At 36.7% G+C, this 22,902-nt stretch overlaps 1 protein-coding gene across 3 annotated transcripts in view; it reads right to left on the bottom strand.

Moving 5' to 3' along the window:
• abcc9 (ATP-binding cassette, sub-family C (CFTR/MRP), member 9) overlaps positions 1 to 22,902 on the bottom strand; it is a 57,923-nt gene that overhangs the window by 33,352 nt on the left and 1,669 nt on the right. For 2 of the 3 annotated variants that reach the window (XR_003936942.1, XM_030150492.1), the window contains exons 2-19: positions 21,761 to 21,815; positions 20,392 to 20,577; positions 15,790 to 15,931; positions 15,528 to 15,649; positions 14,673 to 14,839; positions 13,866 to 13,967; positions 13,412 to 13,552; positions 13,088 to 13,273; positions 10,197 to 10,358; positions 9,398 to 9,553; positions 9,173 to 9,307; positions 8,893 to 9,055; positions 8,607 to 8,647; positions 8,350 to 8,492; positions 7,373 to 7,481; positions 5,865 to 5,972; positions 2,462 to 2,534; positions 670 to 775 (exon numbers count right to left, since the gene is read on the bottom strand). Coding sequence is in view for 2 of the 3 variants with exons in the window: in XM_030150492.1 (XP_030006352.1) it covers positions 670 to 775; positions 2,462 to 2,534; positions 5,865 to 5,972; positions 7,373 to 7,481; positions 8,350 to 8,492; positions 8,607 to 8,647; positions 8,893 to 9,055; positions 9,173 to 9,307; positions 9,398 to 9,553; positions 10,197 to 10,358; positions 13,088 to 13,273; positions 13,412 to 13,552; positions 13,866 to 13,967; positions 14,673 to 14,839; positions 15,528 to 15,649; positions 15,790 to 15,931; positions 20,392 to 20,539 (2,204 nt within the window). In the remaining variant the exon portion in view is untranslated. Of the gene's footprint in view, positions 1 to 669; positions 776 to 2,461; positions 2,535 to 5,864; positions 5,973 to 7,372; positions 7,482 to 8,349; positions 8,493 to 8,606; positions 8,648 to 8,892; positions 9,056 to 9,172; positions 9,308 to 9,397; positions 9,554 to 10,196; positions 10,359 to 13,087; positions 13,274 to 13,411; positions 13,553 to 13,865; positions 13,968 to 14,672; positions 14,840 to 15,527; positions 15,650 to 15,789; positions 15,932 to 20,391; positions 20,578 to 21,760; positions 21,936 to 22,902 lie in introns of those variants that run through there. The other variant, XM_030150493.1, reaches the window with a different exon arrangement.

Here is a 22,902-nt window from a genome sequence, read left to right as displayed (position 1 = left end):
CTTTACAAATGTCAAAAATATGACTGAGTTTTTCATCAGTATCTATGTGAATTAAAGCCTTTGGAGTGAGGCAGAAAAATTGATTAAATCATCAAAACAGCCATTTAATTCTATTAAAACCATCAGAGTAGGAAATTAAATCTTCTTGTTCATGAACAACTGATGCAAATTGACACATAATTTGTTCCTGTCAGGCAGTCCAACCCAAGCCTCTTTCAACAAAAGCAGAAACATATGGGATTGCTGCCTAAGAAATACAAAGATATTTTCAAGATAAACATTCATTCATCTTCTGAACCTGCTTTATCCTGTCTAGGGTTGCTGGAGCCTATTCCAGCTACCTATGGGCGAAGGCAGAATACGCCCTGGGCGAGTCACCAGTTCTCAAGATAAACATATTAGATAAAATATATATTGTCCAAATATATAGAAAAAGATCAATGCCATAACTGAAAAATATTTTCAATTCTGCAGTGAATCTATCTATATATGAAAGCATTAAGTGTAAAAAAACAGTAACTTGCAAAATTACATAAATACAGAGTATCTTAGAGATAATGACATGTGACAAACTATACTACTATACTATATTATTCATCTAGCCTGAAACCTGTTGAAATCTATTGTTAACCAGAGCCAATTCTTGCTTGAGATATTATCATATCTTACTTGCTCCAGAAGACTTTTCCATCCATGGCCTGCATCTCTCCCAGCATAGCCAGCAACAGGGAAGATTTCCCACAACCCACCTGGCCCACAATCATTGTCAGCTGACCTGAACAGACAGAGGGGTTTGGGTTAACCATGTGTTCTTCAAGCCAGCAAAGGACTGTACACTTGACCCCACTGTGACTTGACTCTAAACCCTAGTCATACAAAACACTAAAATGGTCCATAAGAATGGTCAAGCAAAAAATGTTTCCAATTAAAGACCTAATAGATCAGGTCCTGGTTCACATAAGGACAGAAACACAGACAAACTCCTGTTTCTCTGAAAAAAGTCACACATCAGAGCTTGGCAGAACAACAAATCCTGTTTATCTTAGTAGTAGTATGACTGGGATACCAAGGAAGTCACTTCCCAAGGGAAGTTGCAAGTGTATGCATGATACATTACACGACCCATCTGCTGGCAGCGTCTTCAACACGACTCCCTCCCCTGACACTTGGTATTTCACTGACGTAGTGCAGCACAACTGTAATAATCTCACGTATGTGTTTCATTCACATTTCCATAGTGCTCTGAGAGTCTAAGAGTGATTCTTAGTTATGAGACTTCTGAAATTGTCTTTGAAAGACAATTTCTAACTTTCAGACTCAACCTACCAAGTCACAGTGATTAATATACATTATAATAACTCTGGCACTCATACTGGTGGTCTTTGCAACACCAGAAGAGAACAGCTGATTATGCTTCTAAAATTACAACACTTAGCTGCCACAGCTTTAGATGCCTGTAAGTCTACTGTTCATGAGTGTTTTTATTTAAATCTCAAATGAAAGCTGACTAACAAACATATTCTATTAATTTGCCTGCACAGTTGATGCTCTTTCCCTGGCAAATTACAATATCAGAAAAATAGTTAAGCATTACAATTTTTTTTAGCAATTTACCACTAATGGAAATAGTGTTGTAAAAACACCATTTAGTGTTAAGACCTAATATGATTCTGTTTACATTTTATATTAATTTATTTTCATTTGGATTGTTTGGGTAGAGCTAACGTTAGCAATAATACGCTGTTTAGCCAATAGAGTCACCACCTGGATTTGTCCTAGCAAAAATAGTAACAGCCATCCATTGGATAATTACTGCAGGGATTAATTTGTTTCAGCTGCAACAACTTCTTTAACACTGATCCACAATTTACTAGAGAGCTAAACGATTGTTGCTGAGATCTACTGGAGAGAACTTCACGACGTTTTCAAAGTCTCACATCAATAAAACACTGTAGCATTAAAATTAATGCAAATAGGGACAAAAAATGAATGACATTACATTTATTATGCATAAGCCCTGCAGGGGATAAACGACACTATGGTGAATGCACCTCATAATCACAGCTGAAGGTCCACAGTACAAGTCCAACAAAAAATTCTTGGACATGTGTGTGTCTGTGTGACAATTTTTGGCCGAGCATAATATCATCACCTTGACAAAAATCAGCATTATTTTGACTCAACAGTCACATGCATCAATTGTAATCAAGCCCACACAAGACTGCATCACATCTTCATTAATAAAAAATCCTACTTTAGATTCATATCACAACATTTATATTGATCATGGCAAATCTTAAAAAACACTCTTCATAAACTGTATTTAGGGGGTATCTAGATTGAAAGAAGACTTATTTCTCCCACGCATCTGATTATTTAATGGTATTATAATACTTTTGATGAATCTTGAAGTTGAAGCTGGTTCTGAGAAGATCAATCATTGTCTGATGTATAGGCTGACCTGTAGGGATGCGGATGTTGATATCCGACAGAGTCGACAGGTTGCTTCCCCATGTGAAGCATCCATTGGTCACCTACACAAAATAAAAAAGACAATACAGAAGTTGTAGTATTGCTTTTTTTTTTTTTTTCAAATAATGACATGTTTGAAGTATTACTGATTTTTAGCTGTTCCCACAAAAAAAAAAAAGGGTCTTATGCAACACATGAGTACGTGCTGCCTTCTTGTTATGTATCAAGTGACCAGAGGAGAACACAAACTTTCTAATGTCCCTGAGACAACTGTATTACACAAGAAAGAACACATACTGTGCTCATTGTATGTGTGACTGTAGGTCAAATGTCATCTAATGATGCAATTCTCAGGATGTGGAAACTTTATTTCATGACAGTGACAAATAAAACATCATTACACAAGAGGGACAGATGTTATGGTTCTATATTTGTAAGGTCAGGCTTCATACTGTTATAGCAATGCTCTGGATCGAAATCACATCTGTTCTAAAAAATGTAAGAGAAGAATTTTAATAACGGTTAAAATGTATGTTTCTGTATTTCAGTGGTTTATTAACTACTTCCTATGACCACAGTAACAGAAATGCTCTAAAAGCTCTATTACATTTTATTTTCCTCACAATTCTAATCACATCATACTTTCTTTTTATTTCAGGATTGCTTTAGGACTCTCTGCTTAGGTTTGGTTCATATGTCCCACATCCTAAAATACACAGCGCAGGGTTATAGTTCACAACACGACAGTAGAAACAAATACAATTATCTTTTCAGAATTTGAAGGAATTTCATAAAAGGTTATGTTTGTAAAACAGAAGTCACTACTAGTACTAACATGTAGAAGCAGGCAGACTATTTTACAGGGATATTGAGGATTGACTGCACATCTATAGGCTTCACTGATAAAAACAAATATAGGCTATTGTGTGTTATTTTCTGAGGGTTTCTTTGCTAGTACAAAGTATGATTACAGGCTAAAATAAAAAACTTAAAAAACATAAGACATTGTTACTGCAGTAAAAGTGAATGTGTGGAAAAGAGCACAACAGAGAAACACAACAGTGCTTCATATCTAATCCCTGTTTAGTGATCTATCACCCGGCTTCCTGCTAGGCCAATGTTTACATTCCTCCCATCTGTTGCATTATTTGTTTGTTTTATATTATTTAATCTAACAAACCCCCCAGCCTTTCCTTCACGTTTCTCTTCTCTCCCCACAGATGCCAAAAGGCATCTTAGAGGTAAAAGTATAAGCATAAGTGCTCTAAATCTAGAGGATCTTATTATTTAGTTTGGTTTAGACAACATGGCCTGAGAGGAAACAGCATATTATGATGAGCATATCGCTATAACCTGGTTTAAGAATTTCAGAATGTCTTTCTTGTACTGATCAAAGTAAATACTCTTAAAACACAAACAAAAGTACTAGCACATTAGCCTCATAATTAATAAACAAATCAGAAAAGCCATGTTTTTGTGAGCATTAAGAAAACAGAAAAACCAAGCCAGATCACATAATATCCAAAAGGAGAGGAATATAAAAAGGAGAGTCAGATATGGAAATAACGAAACCTGGGATTGTTTTAGGGGTTCATTTAAATAAAGATGGGTTCTTGTAGAATGCCTGAAGTTCATAAAAATGAAAGGCTGCTCTTTATTAGATATCTTTAAGCACCACAATGAATCAAATATCCTTTAAACACAAGTAAATGACCTGGACAAATCTACAACAAATTTGTGAAAATATATGCACATACTAAAACCTATTGTGTTGTGTTATATACATTTGGTCTGGTTCTCATTGGAATATTTACAACATCAGCTGCATCAACTGTCTGTGCCTAGTAATTTATTCATGTAGTTCTCTCAATGACTAGCTGTCTTGACCAAAAATGTATTTTGCAAAGTCACACTGACTTAGAACTTCAACCTTTGACCACCAAAAGCTAATCAGTTAATCTTTTAACCCACTTGAAGATATTCTTGAAAGTATTCAAAACATCCTGAGATAATGTGCTCACAAGAATCAATAAACTATACATCCCAGTGACATTAACCTTTGACCTTTGTCCACCAAAATCTTTTCAGGCCTTGCAACCAAGTAAGAATGGGTACCAAATTTTGCCATATTCTATCAACCTACAATATTTAAACATTTTGATTTAAACATAACAAGGACCCACCGATGGACACACCTCATAAAGGAGAACTGTCCTGCTCAGAGCCCTGACTTTAAAACATAACTGACTTCATTAAGTATATTCTGGTGTCCACATAATTTTTACTCATGCAGTGAATCAAAGAAGTGCTTAAACCTGCTCTTAACTTCACTAACAAGCCAAGCTGTAATTAGGAGACCACTGTCTGGTCAGTAGCATCACTCCATGGGGATGAAACAGGAAGAGCAGCCTTCACAGAGGGGCTGAGAAAATGTTCACAGGGCCCTTTAAGGGGCAATGAATTCTCGTGTGAATCCTACACATCCTGTGAAGACAGAGTGAGCATGCACACATACACACAGATACAGAACATGTATGATTACACACACACGCATGCACACACACACACAAAGGACTCAGTGATGTACTAACAGTCACAATATGAAACAGCAGTGGAGCAGAGTTAAATAATTGGTGATTATATGTGTCTATGTAAGTGATAATGATCCCAAGTGAAAGAAAATATTTTCGTGTTAAAATTCATCACACAATCAGCATAATACTTGTGTTTTTTCACTGTATCGTACCAGCTCCATTCAACTCGACTCTAGCCTTTGTGATTTTTCAAAAAGTTGAACATGGTTGCATATCAAGTATATGTGGGTATCACATCCGTTAAATGAACTGACACTTAATATTAATGAAAAGTGTCATGCTTGATGTGATCCTACAAACCTCAACACAAAAAATGTCATGTGACAATTACATCTGAAAGCTTCAGTTGCTTTCTTTCCGTATATGTAAAACTACAGAATATCAAAATCAACTGTAGGTCAAATTAACTGGAGAGTTTAATATTAATCAAGGCCTCTGGCAACCCAAACATAGACTTATCTTCCCACAAACATCTATTTAATCTGACGGGGGACTGTAAAGACACTAGACAGAAGTCTAGGATGCGCCACACAGCTTGAGACACATAATACAGTTCATGAATGCAGCTGAATGTGCTGCCACTGACCACCTCCTATATTTCCACAGATTGAGACCCAGTTTCTTTTGTTATTTTTAACTCAAATATTCTAAAATGTCTTATTCTGTTATATATGACATGCCTCTGTGTTGAGCCTTTCAACTGTTACCCTTGTGCTTTGATACTCTTGGATTCTGTAACTCTTTGTGATTCTCAACCTTTACGTCCTTAAACCAGTCCATGTGAACTTTGACTCTGACCTTTACAGCCACATCCTCTGTCTCTGTGGGTCTCATCTGTCGCCTGGTCGGCTGCTCATAGTTGTCCATCTGGTAACGCATTGGCTGCTTCCTGTTGATGGCTTTGGTCTTCAGGGAGGAATAAAGAGGATGGGGAAGAGATGGGAGTGAGGAGAGAACAAACAGAGATGTGAAGGCAGTTAGCATTAACCAATAAACTAAGGGCTTTCCTCCATCCGCTTTGACTCCTTGGGGAGAAAGACAAGTAGGAGTTTACTCTGATATAACCCTAGAGGACGTGTGTCTGTGTATTTTGTGAAAAGTCCTGTTTTTTGCATCATGTGTTTCCGTTTGCAGTGAATTGTCAGTAGATTTTTGCTGTAAAATTAGCACCACGTAGCACCTAGAAATATGATCATTTTGTAAAAACCACTTTGTGTAATGGCTTTACAAAGGGGACATAATGCTGCTGCTAGAAAATGGATAGAAATGAGACATGTTTTAGTAAAAAATGGATACCAATAATATATTTACAAGACTATCTCACAAAAAGCGGGTATGTGGTTTTTAGTCACTACGCCTGGCAGCCCTAGTTAAAAGGCACTTAAGTTTTACATAGTCCTCTGAGTCACTCTGCAGTCCAACTTAGATACAACAGTGATAATCCCACTGCAACATAATAGACACCATGTGATGCAGTCAGCTGAAACCTCAGACAGTCAATATTTAAAACTGGCCTGCATTTACTGAGTGGTCATGTTAGGTATACTCCCCACAGCTTTAGAAAAATAATACTTAGTCCTTGGGAAACCCAAGATATGGTTTAAACAACATTTAGATTTACAAAATACTTTATATAACCGTAAGCTTTGATCAGTTATGAACAGTTGAACAGTTATGTACAAACGATTTGATGGTTAATTCTGCTAAATATCATGTGTGCGTAGACGGTATTCAGTATTTTGATTCAGTCACTGTCCACCATGTATCCATGGGGTACAATCACTTAATTTGCATGCCCATTGCCCACCCTTACTCACTCTCTGACTGTCCTCTCATTTATTCATTTTGCTATTAAACCTGTGTGAATCTTTTTTAAGCATAACCAGAACAACTAATAAATATTATATTACAAAATTAATAAGACTCAAGAAATGACACAGATAGAAATGGGTGAAAATACTTTCTCATGCATTGTATTCCCTTCATTGCCAAAATTTCAAGGAGGCTCTGTGCATTCCTTTTGTAGAAAGGACATGTCTCCACAATGGAAAGGACACATTTTACCTGGAGTGGAACACCCAACTGTTTTAAACCTTGTCTAGGAATAAAAAGGTTATATTCGGCATCCTGAAATTATTTCTTTGCACTTTCAGTATGCTCTTTGATGCCATCTGATTTAAATGCAGGATAAATGTTTGGATTAATATTACATAGACATCATTTCATGGGAAGTCTGTAACTTTCACATAATTCAGACGAAAAATTAAGGAAAAAATTTTCATTGATCTTGAGTCAGCCATACTCACTGCCCCCATGTGTTTTTTCACAGCTTCAAAGCACATAGACATGTCTCCATTTCTCCAGCTGTCGTCTCCAATTTCATCACTCTGGAGAAACTCACCCAGCTTCTGGACACTAAAGAAACACACAAATGAACATGACCATCAATATGTGTGATAGCCACAATACACCAATATACCAGAAATCTCTGGGGAGTTTAGAGTTTCTCCTCACTCCTGTCAGGTTTCCTCCATGTTCCCTACTTAGATTTACCAACTGAACCAGATCCATTTGGTGACACAGCATCTCATATTTATCTACTTCCTTATTTAGTCAAGGCTCAGTTCTGTATTCCCAGGTCAAAACACCATGCCACATACTCATTGTGAGAACTTCCTTAAGGCAACAGATTGCCCACTGCCTGCCAGATATTTTACCAAATTTGTTTTGCTAAAATACTTTTATTTGTTCCGCTGGATGCACAAACAGACATGAACTTGAGTTATGCTTCTACAGAATGAAGCCTGAGAAAGAAAGTCCAGACAAATAAAAAATATATCTATACTTCTCCTATTCCCATCATATGAGTACATACAAATCCAACCAGTGCCTTTAAGCAGACGTTAAATCAACAGGGCTCTTCTGAGTGTCCAGCATTGACCATCATATTCGATTGTTGTTGTTTTTTTTCTGCTTCAGGGCAACATTTGGCCTCCACAAACAAACAAAACAAGAAAAGCACTCGGAGAGCACAGACCTCCGCCAAGACAGATCTGCCCCCCCCCCCAGATCACCACCAAAATGTAATAATTTCTTCCTTGTGCCAGTATCAACATTCCCTGAAAATTTCATGAAAATCCATCCATAAGTTTTTGAATTATCTTGCTAACAAACAAACAAACACACAAACATGCACACACGTACACAAACACACAAAGCAAAGTGATCACAATACCTCCTGGCGGAGGTAATAAAGCACTGCAGGGAACACAATTTCACTCACCTGACCAGAGCTTTGACAGCAAATCTGACAACCGTGGACAGCAGGAAAAGAGGGGTAACCAGGATGTGAAACAATGCCAAAGCTGCAAAGGCTTCAGAGGAACTTGGACCGGTCTCATTGACAAAGTGATGCATAACAAATGTCTGCAAGAAACACTCCATTTAATTCCACACTATTTATTCCACTTTTGCTAATAGTTTCATGGAAAAGAAGTGTATACAGCATAAACGTCAGTACCAAGTCAATTCATTTCTTACCGCAAGTACAGCAGCAATAGGAATAGCAGCATTCATGAAAACTGCATGGAAAAAGAATGTACAAGTTTGGAGGTGAAACAATCATAATGATTTTTTATGATACTATGGTACTGCTTTGAACAATTACTAAACACCAAAAGCCACAAATTCAAAGTGATCTGCATTGATTACATGTCTGGTATTTCAATAGGTAACTGTTTTCATCTTCTACTTTTAAATCAAATGGATGATAATTATACATTTCTGTGGTAATTAATAAAACACATGCCACAAAGTTTCATCTTACTGGACAAAGATGTGTAAAAAGCAAAGGTTTTCAGGCTGGTGAGTTCTTTGCCTCGGGTTTCCTCCACACTGTCACAGAAGATGTTTTCCCAAGCATAGAGCTTCAGTAACTTTATGCCCTTTAAGATTTCTGTGGTCTTTTTCAGACGATCTGTAGAGTGTTCCTTGAAGACACAATAGATGGGTCAGTATAGTAATTTTAATGCACTAGAAAGAAATTATTAGGTTCTGTGGAAATTCTGCATGAATTAACCTTCCTGCACTATATCAATGCTACTTACAAGTGTGATTTTCTGTGTGTCTGCTAGCTTAGTGGCTATAAGGTATTGCACTGGAGCCAGCAGAACTATGACAGATGCTCCAACCAAGGCACTCGAACCCAGTAAATAGTAGAGCAGGATCACTCCCATTACAACCTACAAAGAAAGAAAAAGCACTGAGATAGAACTGATGGATTCAGCGTCTTCACTTTGAGCAGCTGTGTATTTCAGTCAGTTTTACTGCACCTGCACAGGCATGGCCCAAAGGTTGGGGCAGAGGAAGAGAAACCACATCAGCTGATTGGTCTCTATAGCAACCAGGTTGTTGATTTGTCCCAGCGTCATCTCTCCCATGGACATGTTGGAGGTTGACAAACGGAGGATTTTGTTGTAAATCATCGCCTTAGAGAATAAAATAGATGAATAAATATAAAAACAACCCTGTGATTAAAAGATTTATAGACATGAGGATCATTGTAAATTTATGAGTAGTATAGATATAACATCACCCTTAGTAGTTTTTTTGAAGTTCAACTGGACTGGTTTTGTTTTTCAAAGGGCAAAACCAGTTCAGACCAGGCCAAAGGAGAATTTGCACAGACGTCTTTACACCACATCCTAAATCTTTTGGAATTGGGTTGGTAAATTCATAATGAAACACTTGTTGTGTTTCTGTATGAAGGGGGTTCATTGGACCGAAAAACTGTGGTGTGTAATTTAGAGTTAGTTAAATAGCCTACATGTTACACGTTCTGTTTTCAAACAGTGAAAAAAATGTGTTATTTCTGAGTGGTGTGGTGTTTGGATCAATGGAAAGATTCATGTCCCCCCTTTTTTCTGTTTAAAAGTCAGCTGAACATGCTGGTCAATGTCAACATTTTAAAGGCTGTCATATTTGGTGGTTAATGTTTGTTTGAGAATAACATGAAGATCCATCAGCAAACCGTCTGGAGCCTTAAAGAAATCTTTCATGTAGATCTTTTCAAAGCAACACCTCCATATGGAAACAAAACCCTCTAACCAATTTCCATGATGTCCAACTCACCAAAAGGGCTCCTCGCAGATTGATGCCTGTTTCTATGGTGACATAGTAAGATGCCTGCAGGAAAGTCCTCTGTAGGACTAAAGCCAGGAAGAGAAGCACAGCCAGGACTGAAGAGTTCTGCAGCAGCTCAGTGGATGACATGAAGTGTACACCAAAATATGTCTACAAGCACAAAAACAGTTACCCTCCTTTAGTTTGTTAGTAAGATCAAACTGCTTGTCTGTTACTTCACCAAAAGAATATGCACCAGCATTTGGTTCACATGTCCACAATTATTGGACACTTTGAGGACAATGTGTAAAAACCATGAAACATTAGGCCACCTGAAGTTAAATATTTTATTAATTTAGCAAGTTGAGAACTCAACATTAAAATGTTAAGCTGTGTTGCAGTAACTGGAATAGAAGATGGTTTGGGCTATGTCTGAATACAGCTTCATAAATGAAAAAAATACTACTTGCACATGCTGTCATAGAAGTCAGTGTGGGGCAGCTACTGCTCCCAAAAACCAAAGACTTGTCTATGTCACCCAGCTGTAGCTCTAAAATGTAATGAGGAAGAAGATGCAGAATCACACATCATCAATGCTGAAGTGAAGGGGCATAAAGCACTAACAACAATCTGAAAGATTAATTCTCTTTGCATCATTATACTGTGGTAAGAACCGTATGTAGGAACATTAATGCACTTACTAAGTACAATTATGAACAAATAAGAGAAAATCTCTCACAGTAGTACCAAAAAGCTCACTCTGATGCAGAGCAGGCCTTCCTCTGTATTAAACTCAGACAAAGAGTGTGAGTTGAGTGGGGAATTTTCCATGTCACTCAGAAATGCAGTCCAGCTCTGCTCTCTATCTCAGCTGCCCACTATACCCACTTTAAGAGTCAGGCATGGACCTGACAACAGCTCACATTCAACATCAACTATAACACATCCAGCCAAATGGACTGGATGAATATATACTGTCATTACAAACATATCTGCTTTGCCTCTCTCAGCAGCTCTGTCTGCATCTCGACCTTAGGAGTAGACTGGCATGAAGTTAAAAGTCCATCTCTGTCTCTTCCTTTGCCAAATGGATCATCTGTTAAAGTGTCTGCTTTCTCTCTGTCAGCTACACTCTCTTTATTACTGCCATAGACAAACAGTATTCTTTAATGGTATTGTGGTGCTATTGTACACATTTGGTCTTTCGAATATTGATTTATGATCACAAATGCACATCTGGAGAGAAGATAAGATAAACTCTATTGATCTCTGGAAGATCAAGTGAAGTCCATGATGGAAAACTAAGGTAATAAGAATATCTAAAACACATTCAGAAAAAGTTGAGATTGAACCTTATCACAATACTTACTATGCAGTAGGTATTGCTGCATTATGTTTTAGGATACTGTATTAACAATCAAATCAACACAAAGCAAAACCCTAAATAACAGACTTGACACTTTGTAGTAGTAGTTTTTACACATTAACCAGACTGTTTGAATAATACACAAAATATATAACATACATGATATATCAGACTAGATTAGACTCTGTGTTTACTTTAAGTCCTGGCCTGCAGTAGTTAAGTTATTTTCAGCCGCTATTATACTCTTGACTTTGGTAATGACAAATGTCAGGTAAATTATACATCACTAGAAACGATGCATTTAAAAAAAAAAAAATCATCAGTAAACGCTAAATGTTCATTATAAAAATCTAATAAAAGTTTAACAGAAAGGTGTCCTGCCGGTACTGTATTTGGCTGCAAACCATTAGTTTATCAAATACATGTACTATGCTTGTGCAAAATGTTATATTGAAATGAATATATGAAAGTAAATTCAGATAAAAGTGTATTTACAATGTGTTATAATGATATGAGTATATGAATTTCAAGTATATGATAGACCACACAGGCGCATTTTCATGCAATTGCTGCTCTTCTTTATATTTCTAGATGTATTTTTGGTGTTTTGTGTTATTTAATTTTCAAATTAAATGAGAGCAATTTTTTTTCCAAATCATGACATTTTACATTGAAAAGGACATTTTGGCAGTAGTGTGTGAAAACTCAGATTTAAGTTAGACTCCAGTTTGGCAATGAATTATGTCATCAAGGGTCCTCCCATGTAAATGTACAAATGTATATATTTACATTAATTCTGCTCAAGTACATCATGATATAACAGCATGTTATTGTGTTCATGCACTTAGACATTATGTCAGACACAGACATTCTCAGTATCAGATGGTGACATGATGACTATGGCCACCACCTATTGACATCACACAGGGACTGAGTCATTTATTTGTTGGCTGGACCACCCAGTATCACTGATAGGCACAGACACATTTGTGTGAGTGTACTACTCTGAACGTTGCTGTAATTTGCACTTAAGGTCTGATAAAATTATCTAATGTCAACAATTAAAGAAGACTTTAGACATGACTTCTCCAAAGTCAAAATAAATAACGCCCATTTTCTCATTGTTTTAACAGTAACTCACTTATATTCCTTGACATTTGTTCCAGTTCTTTTGGTAGGAGTTCTTTTATTTAAAATCCTTTTAAAGACAGTTTACTACCAATGGTGTTTTCCTTAACAATGGTTTTCTTCCGTCTTATAATGGCTGATATTTAAGTAATGATCATCATATTCCCATTTGAGTGATAGTAAAAACAGAAATTATTTGGACATCTACTTAAAAACTCTGCTTCATAGCTGAATAAATGCATGTAAATGGTTACAACAGTGAAAACAGTTAATCCTCATGAAACAATTCTCTCTTAAACTGAAGCAATGCATGAAACCAAATGTAAATTGCAAGGAAGAGGAACCAGCAGCTATCTACCATCTAAAAATCTAACACTGAAATTTCAGAACTACACACAACACTCACTTCTTCAGAAACAGAAGTTCTATTCTCAGATCCTAGGGACTTTACAATGCCAGAGATGCAGAGTGGCCCAGCAAAGCCCAGCAGATCCGCCAGGTAGCGAAAGGTGCTGCTAAGCAGGATGGGACGGCCAAATGCTCGGTACATGGAGCGCCAGATTGACGGTGCTTGATCTGGGTTCTCGGCCGTCTGTGACGAGTAAGATCAAAAATAAAAACATGTTTTGTCTGCCATATTGTCAATAATAGTAAAAGCCAAATTAATAATAATGACAGTATAATTCTGGAAAAATATGAAATATGCAATCAGGTTAATCCTTCTGCTCACCCTCTGGTCCTCGTATGCATCTTTGAGTCGTAGGTAGTTGGTGAGTGCTCTCATAGCGATGGGCAGTTTGCCAATCTTCTTCAGCTCTATGGGCCTCTTATGAGCTCCCATAATGAGAGGATTCATCCACCAGTATGTCGCCTGAAAAGGTGCCACATTTGTCACAGCCTCCACTGATTAAGAGAGAGCTTGATATTGAGCTTGAATGTTAGATGATGTCCAAAAGGTTACCAAAGGGTGACCAAAAAAACTATCACTTCTAATGAATTATCTTGTGCTGAGCATCCAACAGAAGTGGTCAATTAAATCTATCTTCACTGATGAGATAAAAGATTAATAATCTTGGAAAATAATGCTAAGACAGATTCCTAAATTGTGGACTAAAAACTTGAATTGAATATTTAATTATAGCACTTTTTTTTAAATTGATAATGCTTTTAAAAAAGAGATATACCTTTGACAGCAGGTTGACAAACGGCTGCAGGAAGCGAACCCCTAAATCCTGTAAATCCTCTGGTGGCTTCACCTTCTGGGGGTTGGCAAAGAATACATATTTCTACAAGAAGAGAAAGAAATTAATCCAAGTGAGAAAGACATACACCAGTGTTTTTCAACCTTAGTTGCCTGGAATTCAAATGGGGTCGCCTGAAATTTCTAGTAATTGATAAAAATGAAAAATAACAAATAATAAAAAATATAAGGTGAGTTGAGAGAGACAATCACAATACATAAAAGACATGACAAACTGAAGCTGAAACTGAAGCACTGTGGTACTGATTATCTTTCAAATGTTCATTGTGGTCAGTTTCAGATGCTGCAGCTCTTTCATAATTCATAATTTGAGTTATTGTTTGTTCAGCATTAATTGTCAGTCTTGTAAATCCAAGCTGGACTGACTGTACATATCCTGACCAAGGAAAATAATATTCTCACTTTGTGCAGTAATCTCCGTCCATAATAATATACATTAAATAGCCTAAATGTCATCTAAAATTAACGTTTATTTGCAACATAGCATAGCAAACTATTACATGATCAAAAACATATTAATTTTAGCAAAACAAAATGTCTCTGTTTTGAATGTCTGGGATTGCCAGAAATTTGTGATGTTAAAATGGGGTCACCAGCCAAAAAAAGTTGGGAACCACTGACATACATGTTAAATTAGGTAAATGAAAATATACTACAAGACAAGAAAACAGAAAACAGGATATTAGAAGTTTCCTAAGTAATCACGCAGCAACAAAATAAAAACACATACCCTGACTCTTATGACATTGATTTCAACAGCCATCAGCAGCCCATACAGGATCACTAACAGCGCAGTGATGCAGAACCTGAGTTGCCGTATTCCAACGGTGAACTCTGCAAACTTCCACAGCTTGATGGACTTTGTGATGAAGGCCAACACCCAGTAGATGAACAGAACTATGAAAAGAGAAAGGTTTGGTTTGTTGTACCTCTGTTTTACTCACAGCAAATCAATCATGAATTAAGAGGATTGTTTACATCCATATATGATTAACAGATTACAAATGTCGTCTCTTCATAGTGCTCTCAATAAGGTACTTATAGTGTATATAGTGTGAAACTGACAGGCTTTACTATTCCTCTAACTCTCTGGGCAGCACAGATACACAGGAGCAACAAATGACAGAATCTCACAGCAAAAAAGTTAATACATCAGCTACATATTGGCCAATGCTGATTAATTGGTGATACGCTATAATCAACCCGCTGATTAATCGGTCAGGTTCTAATAGTGTATTCATGAGGAAACATTAGTTGAAAGCTTCATAGTGATTATTTGCTGTAGTTAAAAAGCCACAGGAAAGTTTTCGCGATGAAATGTGTTTTCAGTTAATACTCAGTTTGCCTCCTACATACTTGATATCAGCTCATTAAAATTATCAGTGGATCAAAAATACTTCATGGAGATTTACAAAATGACTGTTAACAGCTGTTGTCTGTTGAAAAGCACTGCACATTCTCTGCAAAGGATGGGCCTTTCTTACCATAAATTTTAAATGAAATATTATAATGCTATTAGCTACAAACAAAAAGTAAATGGCATAATACAAACATTGTTTATTATATTAGCTACTGTGAGTCTTACCGAGCAACAGTTTAGGGAAGTTAGATGTCTCTATGTTGTGGTAATAAACCACTGAGGTTGTGGCCGCTACAAACCCCATGAAAGCTGGCATGAAGAGATGGAGGTGGTTTGTTTTCATCATACTACAGACAGCAAAGAAAAGGAAAAACAATAATATATGGGTATAGGATTAATTTTCTGTATATAAAAGAGCTTTTTTTCTGTTTCCTTAGATATAGTTTTCCTAGACAGGACACTGACATGTTTCTAATCAATATCTTACTTGTTGGAGACGATGCCCTCTGCAAACTCACAGACATGAACAAAGAGCAGACAGAAGGTGAGGATCCACCTCAAGTTGTGTCCAGGAAAATGAAGCCATGTGTTATGATGAATCTGGACCTTTGAACTCTGACTGCCCCAACCTAAGACACAGACGCAGGCAGAAATTATGAATCTGAACCAGAAATTTAAAACAAATTTACAAGGGGGAAGAATAACCAACAAAAACAGATTTTATTACCACATCTTAAACTGGATTATGACAAAAAATGTGAACTTAAAGGTTCATGTGAATCTTCCAAACTATGCTTTTGTCACGGCTGCTAACTTGCAAAGGCAAACAGCTTAATTTGCATAAGAATCATCTGCATAAAATCATTAGATATATATAGATACTGTATAGATAATGTATATAGATACATTTACAGGGATCATTGTACAGTGTCTATGAAAACAGAGGTTTGTTTTTACATTTACATTTTGGAGCACAGACACTGACAAAAAAGAATAGATGCTTGTTTAAAGCAGCGTGTGACTTTCATCACATTTTTTTTTTTTTCAAATTTGTAAACCCCAGTGACAGCCTAATGGGCTCTATGCACAGCCCCACTACTTCCTGAACTTAAGGTGGCTCCTTTATTTCCTGTCTTTCACTATTGGACACACTGATTAATCCAGGTGTGCCTGCTACTTTTTGTGATGACCACTGATTAATTAGACACAGCTGGATTAATCAGTGTGTCCAATAGTGAAAGACAAGAAATAAAGGAGCCACCTGAAGTTCAGGAAGTAGTGGGGCTTATCACTAATCCATTAGTCTTTCCATGCTTATGCACCTGAATCTCTTCCCTCACTGTGAACATCTTCAAAGCTGACTCCATTATAAACATAGTCCACTTGTTTACATAACAAAAAGAAACGTCACTCGGGCCTTTTCAGAAATTTTGTGGGGAAGTGCATTGTGGCAATGGGAATTCCCCGCAGCACCAATTTTGCTCTCTCTTCATGAGTGCTGAACCCAAATGTCTCCTTGACCTCCATCCACTGACTAGACTCATTCTTTAAAACAACCCTGGTGGACGGTATAATTTTATGTTGTAGCAATCTGGCTTGTTTTCTTGCCAAATCTGTGAGAAACCACTTTCACCTTGTCGCCATTCCCACAATGCACATCACAACAAAATTGCCGAAAAGGCGCAAGTGACGTTTCGGTTTGTTATGTAAAGAAGCAGACTGTGATTATGATGGAGTCCTTTTCCAAGTTGTTCACCATGAGGGAAGGGATTCAGGTGTGTGAGCACAGAAAGACTAATGGATTAGTGATAATTAGGCTATCACTGGGGTTTTACAAATTTAAAAAAAAAAAATTCATGAAAGCCATACACTGCTTTAATAATAGCATTTAACTTTTACATTTGAAAAACAGGAACTTTTCAACAAAAGCAAATTAAAAAGTTACAGTGATGGCTGTAGTATTAAAGGTGGACCTAACAGTAAGTAATAACAGGGCAGAACTTGAAAAAGATACTCTTATGGTCAATTTTATGTTAAAACTACCAGAAATAACATTTTTGGCCATTAAGGCTCTTCCTAACTCAGCCTCTATTTGCATTAATAATGATGCATAAACAGATGTAAGAGGAATCCAGTATTCAACATTACACTCAATTAAGATAAAACGATTGATTAATTATATGATAATAAAAAAAATTAAATCAGTCCATTATCTGTACAATGCTTCAGTGGCTAATCATCAGCAATGCCTTAAATGACCATCTTCATTTGGTTAAACTGTAGAGAAATAGGATAATAGTGCGGGAGCTCAGTGCCAAAGGGCTTTAATTCAACTGACAGTTTTATATCAGTTTTGTTTCTGCTATTAACTAAATGAACCAGAGCCATTTTGCAGTCTCTAGGGACAGAAACCATAAAAAACAAGAACCGGGAAGAATCAATTAGTGAGTCCACAGGGAGTAGGCTAAGGGCTTCTGGTCAGGACTATTCCCATAAACTCCTGCACACACACAAACACACACACCAGACAACCCACCACACACTGAGTAACATGATTCTCTGTAGCGTAACAATAAAGAAACATCGCTGAACTAACATGTTTTCCCCATGCTGTTTCCCTTTATCCTTAGATATCTACCTTACTCCCTTCTTTCTTTACTTTATCAATATTTTTCCCTCCTTTCCTTCTTTGTTTACTCTGTGTTACATTTCACTCAGAACTCAGAAAGTGGTGCTGGGAATACCATCACACTGAAGTTGATCATCTTCCAGTACAACAAGCCAGAAAACAGAATACTGACAATACCAGCTGTGGACAGGCAAGCCAATGCTGATAAATGGGACATTACTTTGGTTGATGTTCCAGCAGCTTACAATGATTACAGATAAAATGACAAATACTGACACTGATCTGCCTTGGCAGAGGTCTGCGCTCTCCGAGTGCTTCTTGTTCTACATGTTTTTATTCCATTTCATTGTCATCTGCTTTTCTAGTCACTATTTCATTCAACCACAGTCCAGAACCACTTTTGAACTGTTGTTTTAATCCCATCTTAAATGATGTTGAAAGCAGCTTACTATTGACACTGTGCTGTCAAGAATGAGTGGTGCGTGTCTTCTTTTAAAGCCTATTCCTGTGAGGATCCATTTCAGTTCCTCAGGTCAAGACACTGTAGCCAGACCTCTCATGGGAATGGACCTTCAAAACCTTTGGTTTAAGGTCTAATTATCCTTATCAAACAAAGGATGAGCGAGTAAGTAAATGTCCTAACAAAAACATGCTTGTGTTGGTGAACGTTCGTGAGAGTGAGAGACACACACACACACACACAGAGACAGAGTTAATATCACTAATACATCTGCTCTGGCCGACAGATGACATGGAGTCTCAGTGGAGTAACAGATTACAGTAAAACAGCTCAGTAAGAATTAGCATCACACATTTCTGGAATATATTTGGCTATGACTGCATTACCTTAAAAATGTCAAGTGAATTTGCTGCTAAAAGCATGTCCATCAACTTCAAACTCGCAGCTGATGAAAAGTAGATGCACATAAAACACGAAGCTGACAAACAGATTTTGTACATAACCACCTATATCATAGCCTACAGAGTGTACATGAAACAATGTGACCAAAGATTAAACTGTCAATCTGTATCTGCTCCAATAATCCTCCTAAAGGTGAAGATTTAAGAAGCTTAGACCGGAAACACTTAAACGTCTGTCAGAAAACACAAAACACAGACAGGGCAACATATGACTCTTCCTGCACAAACAACCAAATGTTAAAAGTTTAAAAGTAGGTTCACTTCCAAAAATATAGCAAGCTTCTCTAAATATTTGCTCTTGGAAATATGCATATTTCTGCAATATGCTTTTCCAAAATAGCTATAACAGTGGAAATTTACAGTAGTTTTGTAACCAAGTGGCCAGAATACAGAGACATTTCTTTGGTGTAAACACATTAGTAAGTGTTTGAGGGTATAACAACCAGAGACAGAATTTCCGAGATTTGTAAGTGGATTTAAAACAAGATTTAAGAGAATGATGGGAACCTGGGGAACTTTACTGAATATCATAACTAATTAAATCTCCTGGTGGAGTGCAGGTTGTGTAGAGTGTGTATTTCTAGTTGAAAGCTAGTGAAGCCAAAACGTTCCAGAGGGGAGCTAGATAATACATCTGTAATGGTTTGTTAATCTGAGACACCCCTTTCACATTACACGTAGCCAGTACTGATTGCAGCAGCATTGACCAATGAGTCAGAATGCAACTTAAGTGGCTAGAAGTGGAAATCACAGGAAACATTTTCACAATTTGAAAATAGATACCGGCAGCTCTCTCCTCTTGGTCCAAATCAAAACCCTAAATAAAAAGATAATACAGAGCTGTTTCTATTGAAAAATGACCCCACAATATAACAGTTTTAGGAGCTGCCATGTTGCTTTTGTGATGGGCCACTGAGAATAGCAGTAGAAACGCATCTGATGGACTCTACACATGGATTGGTAATTACAGTTGATAGTCACAAATAATTTTCTGGTATGATAAAAAGTATGACATGATGAACATTTCTAGAGAGTGTATTTGCTGATACTAGGTGTCTGTCAATCAAAACAGAAGTAATGCCTATAGCAGTGCATTGCAGATCCACCATTAGTACACAAAGCATACAAACTACATTTCACTAATAGTTAACCCAATAAAATATCTTAACTGTCTCCTTTATGTTCCAGTTTGTGTATTCACATCTCATTTTATTCTATTGAAACAACTGGAAGTAACCTCAAGTATCAGTTTAACAAAGGACATATGTGACCAAGTGACCAAGTGGAAGGTAGTGTTTAAGTTAAGCAAGTACACAAATCAAGATAGTACATAACACAGACAAAGCGTTTTTTGATATTTCAGTCTGGAAATGCAACATAGTGTGAGTTCAGGTCCAAAACCTCTTATATGCGTGAGGTCAGACTAAATAAAAAAGGGTGTAACAGGTTTATCGTGTATCATATATCATTTCTCATTTCAAACCATCTTCAACCAAAGCACTTTTTTCCCAGTAGTGTATTCATGATGTGACCACCTACCAATGAAGAGAATGGGGAAGGTGATGAAGAGCAGGAAGACATGGGGAACCAGGTTGAGAGCATCCACGAAACAACCATTGTTGAGCACGCCATCATTCACACTGTAGGCTTTTATGTGGTTGTCACTGCCACAAAAGGACAAGGCCATGCCACCACCCAGCTGCTCCACACCAGCTTTGAGCCAATCTGTGAAAACCACAAACTGCAGATGAGGTTTAAGTTCATACTTCCTCCAAGATGCCAAAATCTGTCAAGACAAACTGCACTATGTCTGACGTCATCTTAACCTTTTGCAAACAGTAGCCATAAGTGCTACTAGCAGGGCTTTGACAGGGGTTTGAGGATGAGGTCAGACATTTTCATGGCATGTCACACATTCAAGAGTTCACTTATTCACACAAACACACGCGGACCACTGTCAGGCATGACAGCTGTTTCATGGGTGCTGCCATTTTACATGTACCAAATGCAGGATGTAGGCTAGTGCATGTTAAAATGTTATAGAAACTAATAGAATTTCCTACATTTTTAAACTTTTAAAAACTCTAATTTCAATGAAGAAAACAGAATGTTTTTCTCTTTTCATTTGCCTCTGCACTGACATATTAAGGTCCTCCAGTCTAGAGGAAATTTTCACCACAATTTCCACGTTACTTCGAAAAATGGCTGCACCTGGTGGCCATTTTTGTTTTTGATCTATAGACTATTTTAATTAATGAACTTACTTTTCATAAAAAATAATTCATTAGTGTTTTATTTATTAATTTTGCACCACAAAGTATCACGGAAATCCATGCATAATAATACATTTAAATATGCATGGTGGAATTGTGGTTTGGATTTCTTTTATTTATCATTATTTCTATAATTATTGCTTTAATATTTCAAGCTTTAACCGCTGAAACTTATCTCTGTGTAGATACCATACCATTTCCAAACACACTTACAGTCTAGAGGGACTGAGTACTTAATAATTACAAACTACTACCTTTATAAAGTGGTTTCTGGAAATAGCAATATGTTTTTTTTTCCCCAAATTACCACCCATTTCACATAATGGGTGCATTAATTAGATGATACATTGAAAAGAGAGACGTAGTAAAAGAACAACTACAAATCAAAGTGTATGAAATAATAGTTAACATCAACATTTAGCAAACACAGGTCACTTAAACCCCAAAAAATTACACTACAAAATTTAATGAAAATAACATCCAAACTAAACGCTGTTTGTCGAGACATTTTTACTGATAGTAACATTAACAGTTAAATTTGACATAGAGAAATAAGCTCAAGTGTTTTTAGCTTTTGTGCCATAACATTAAGCTATCTTAATAAGAAAAAAATACACCAAATAAAATAATCTTACCTTGGAGAAATTAAAAAACAGATAATCCTCACGGGCACCGGCTCATGCCTTACACCTGGATTTAAAAAAAGGGGGAAAACAGACAAAGAAAATGGAGAAAAGGAAAAGAAACAAATAGAAAGGAGGTGAGTTGATTATTTTTAGCTCTGTGAGGAGTTCAGCTGCTCCGTGAACGGCTGCCTGTCACCGGGCACACGTCAACGTAACGGACATCGCGAGATACTTCCGGTTAGTCCCGGAAAAATAAAAGCCCTAACATTTGCCAAAATAAAAGCCCCGATATGAACCAAAATAAAAGTCAAGGTATGAATCGACCTTCAGAGATCTACATAACATGTAATAATTCATTTAGCTTTTTCTCATCTTTAGTGTGATTCACCAATGGGTGTCAAATATCATCTGATTCAGTAGAACTTCAAGATTGATGTGGTTCATGTAAAAGTCAATATTTTACTTTTGCGTTATCTGAGACTTACCAGAAAATAAGTACTGTTTTTACTTTATATCTGAAAGAGAACCTTTAAGAAGTTTATTTTTCTTATTTATTAAGTTAAAGGGGTTTTAGACTTCCAACCCTCTAGCCTTTCCTATGCACGTTACAGCTATTTAGATTAGAATAGAATAGAATAGAATAGAATAGAATAGAATAGAATAGAATAGAATAGAATAGAATAGAACCAGATAAGTAGGACATAAGTAGTACAATATATAATATAACAACATACAAATGTAAATAGAAGGGAACTAAGGGTAGTCAATGTTTAATTTATTGATTAAAAATTAAATTATGGTGAATCAATGATGCATCAGATTTGGACTCAAAAACATTCTAAGGATCTAGACAGTTTTAGACAAATGTGGTCACACTGGAATGCTGGGAAACTCCACTTTTCTTACCTCTTCAAAGCAAATGGGTAAGATCAGTAAACAGTTAAACAGTTGATGACCATTTTTGCCTCAGGCGGTGTTTTGCATTGTGAGAATTAGTTAAAGTAGGTGCCTTAGAGTGAAATTTGGAGATGTGGATAAGTGTGGATGGATCCAAAGTGTTTGGTGATATGTTAACACAGTACTGTCTCTGTAGAGATGCATGTTTTGTTTATCAGAAAATCCAAAGTTTGTTCCAAATATATATATATATA

This window comes from Sphaeramia orbicularis, chromosome 12, assembly GCF_902148855.1.
Source record: "Sphaeramia orbicularis chromosome 12, fSphaOr1.1, whole genome shotgun sequence".
NCBI lineage: Eukaryota > Metazoa > Chordata > Actinopteri > Kurtiformes > Apogonidae > Sphaeramia > Sphaeramia orbicularis.
The sequence above is the reverse complement of the archived record's forward strand: the minus strand, read 5'-3'. Positions and strand labels throughout refer to the sequence as shown.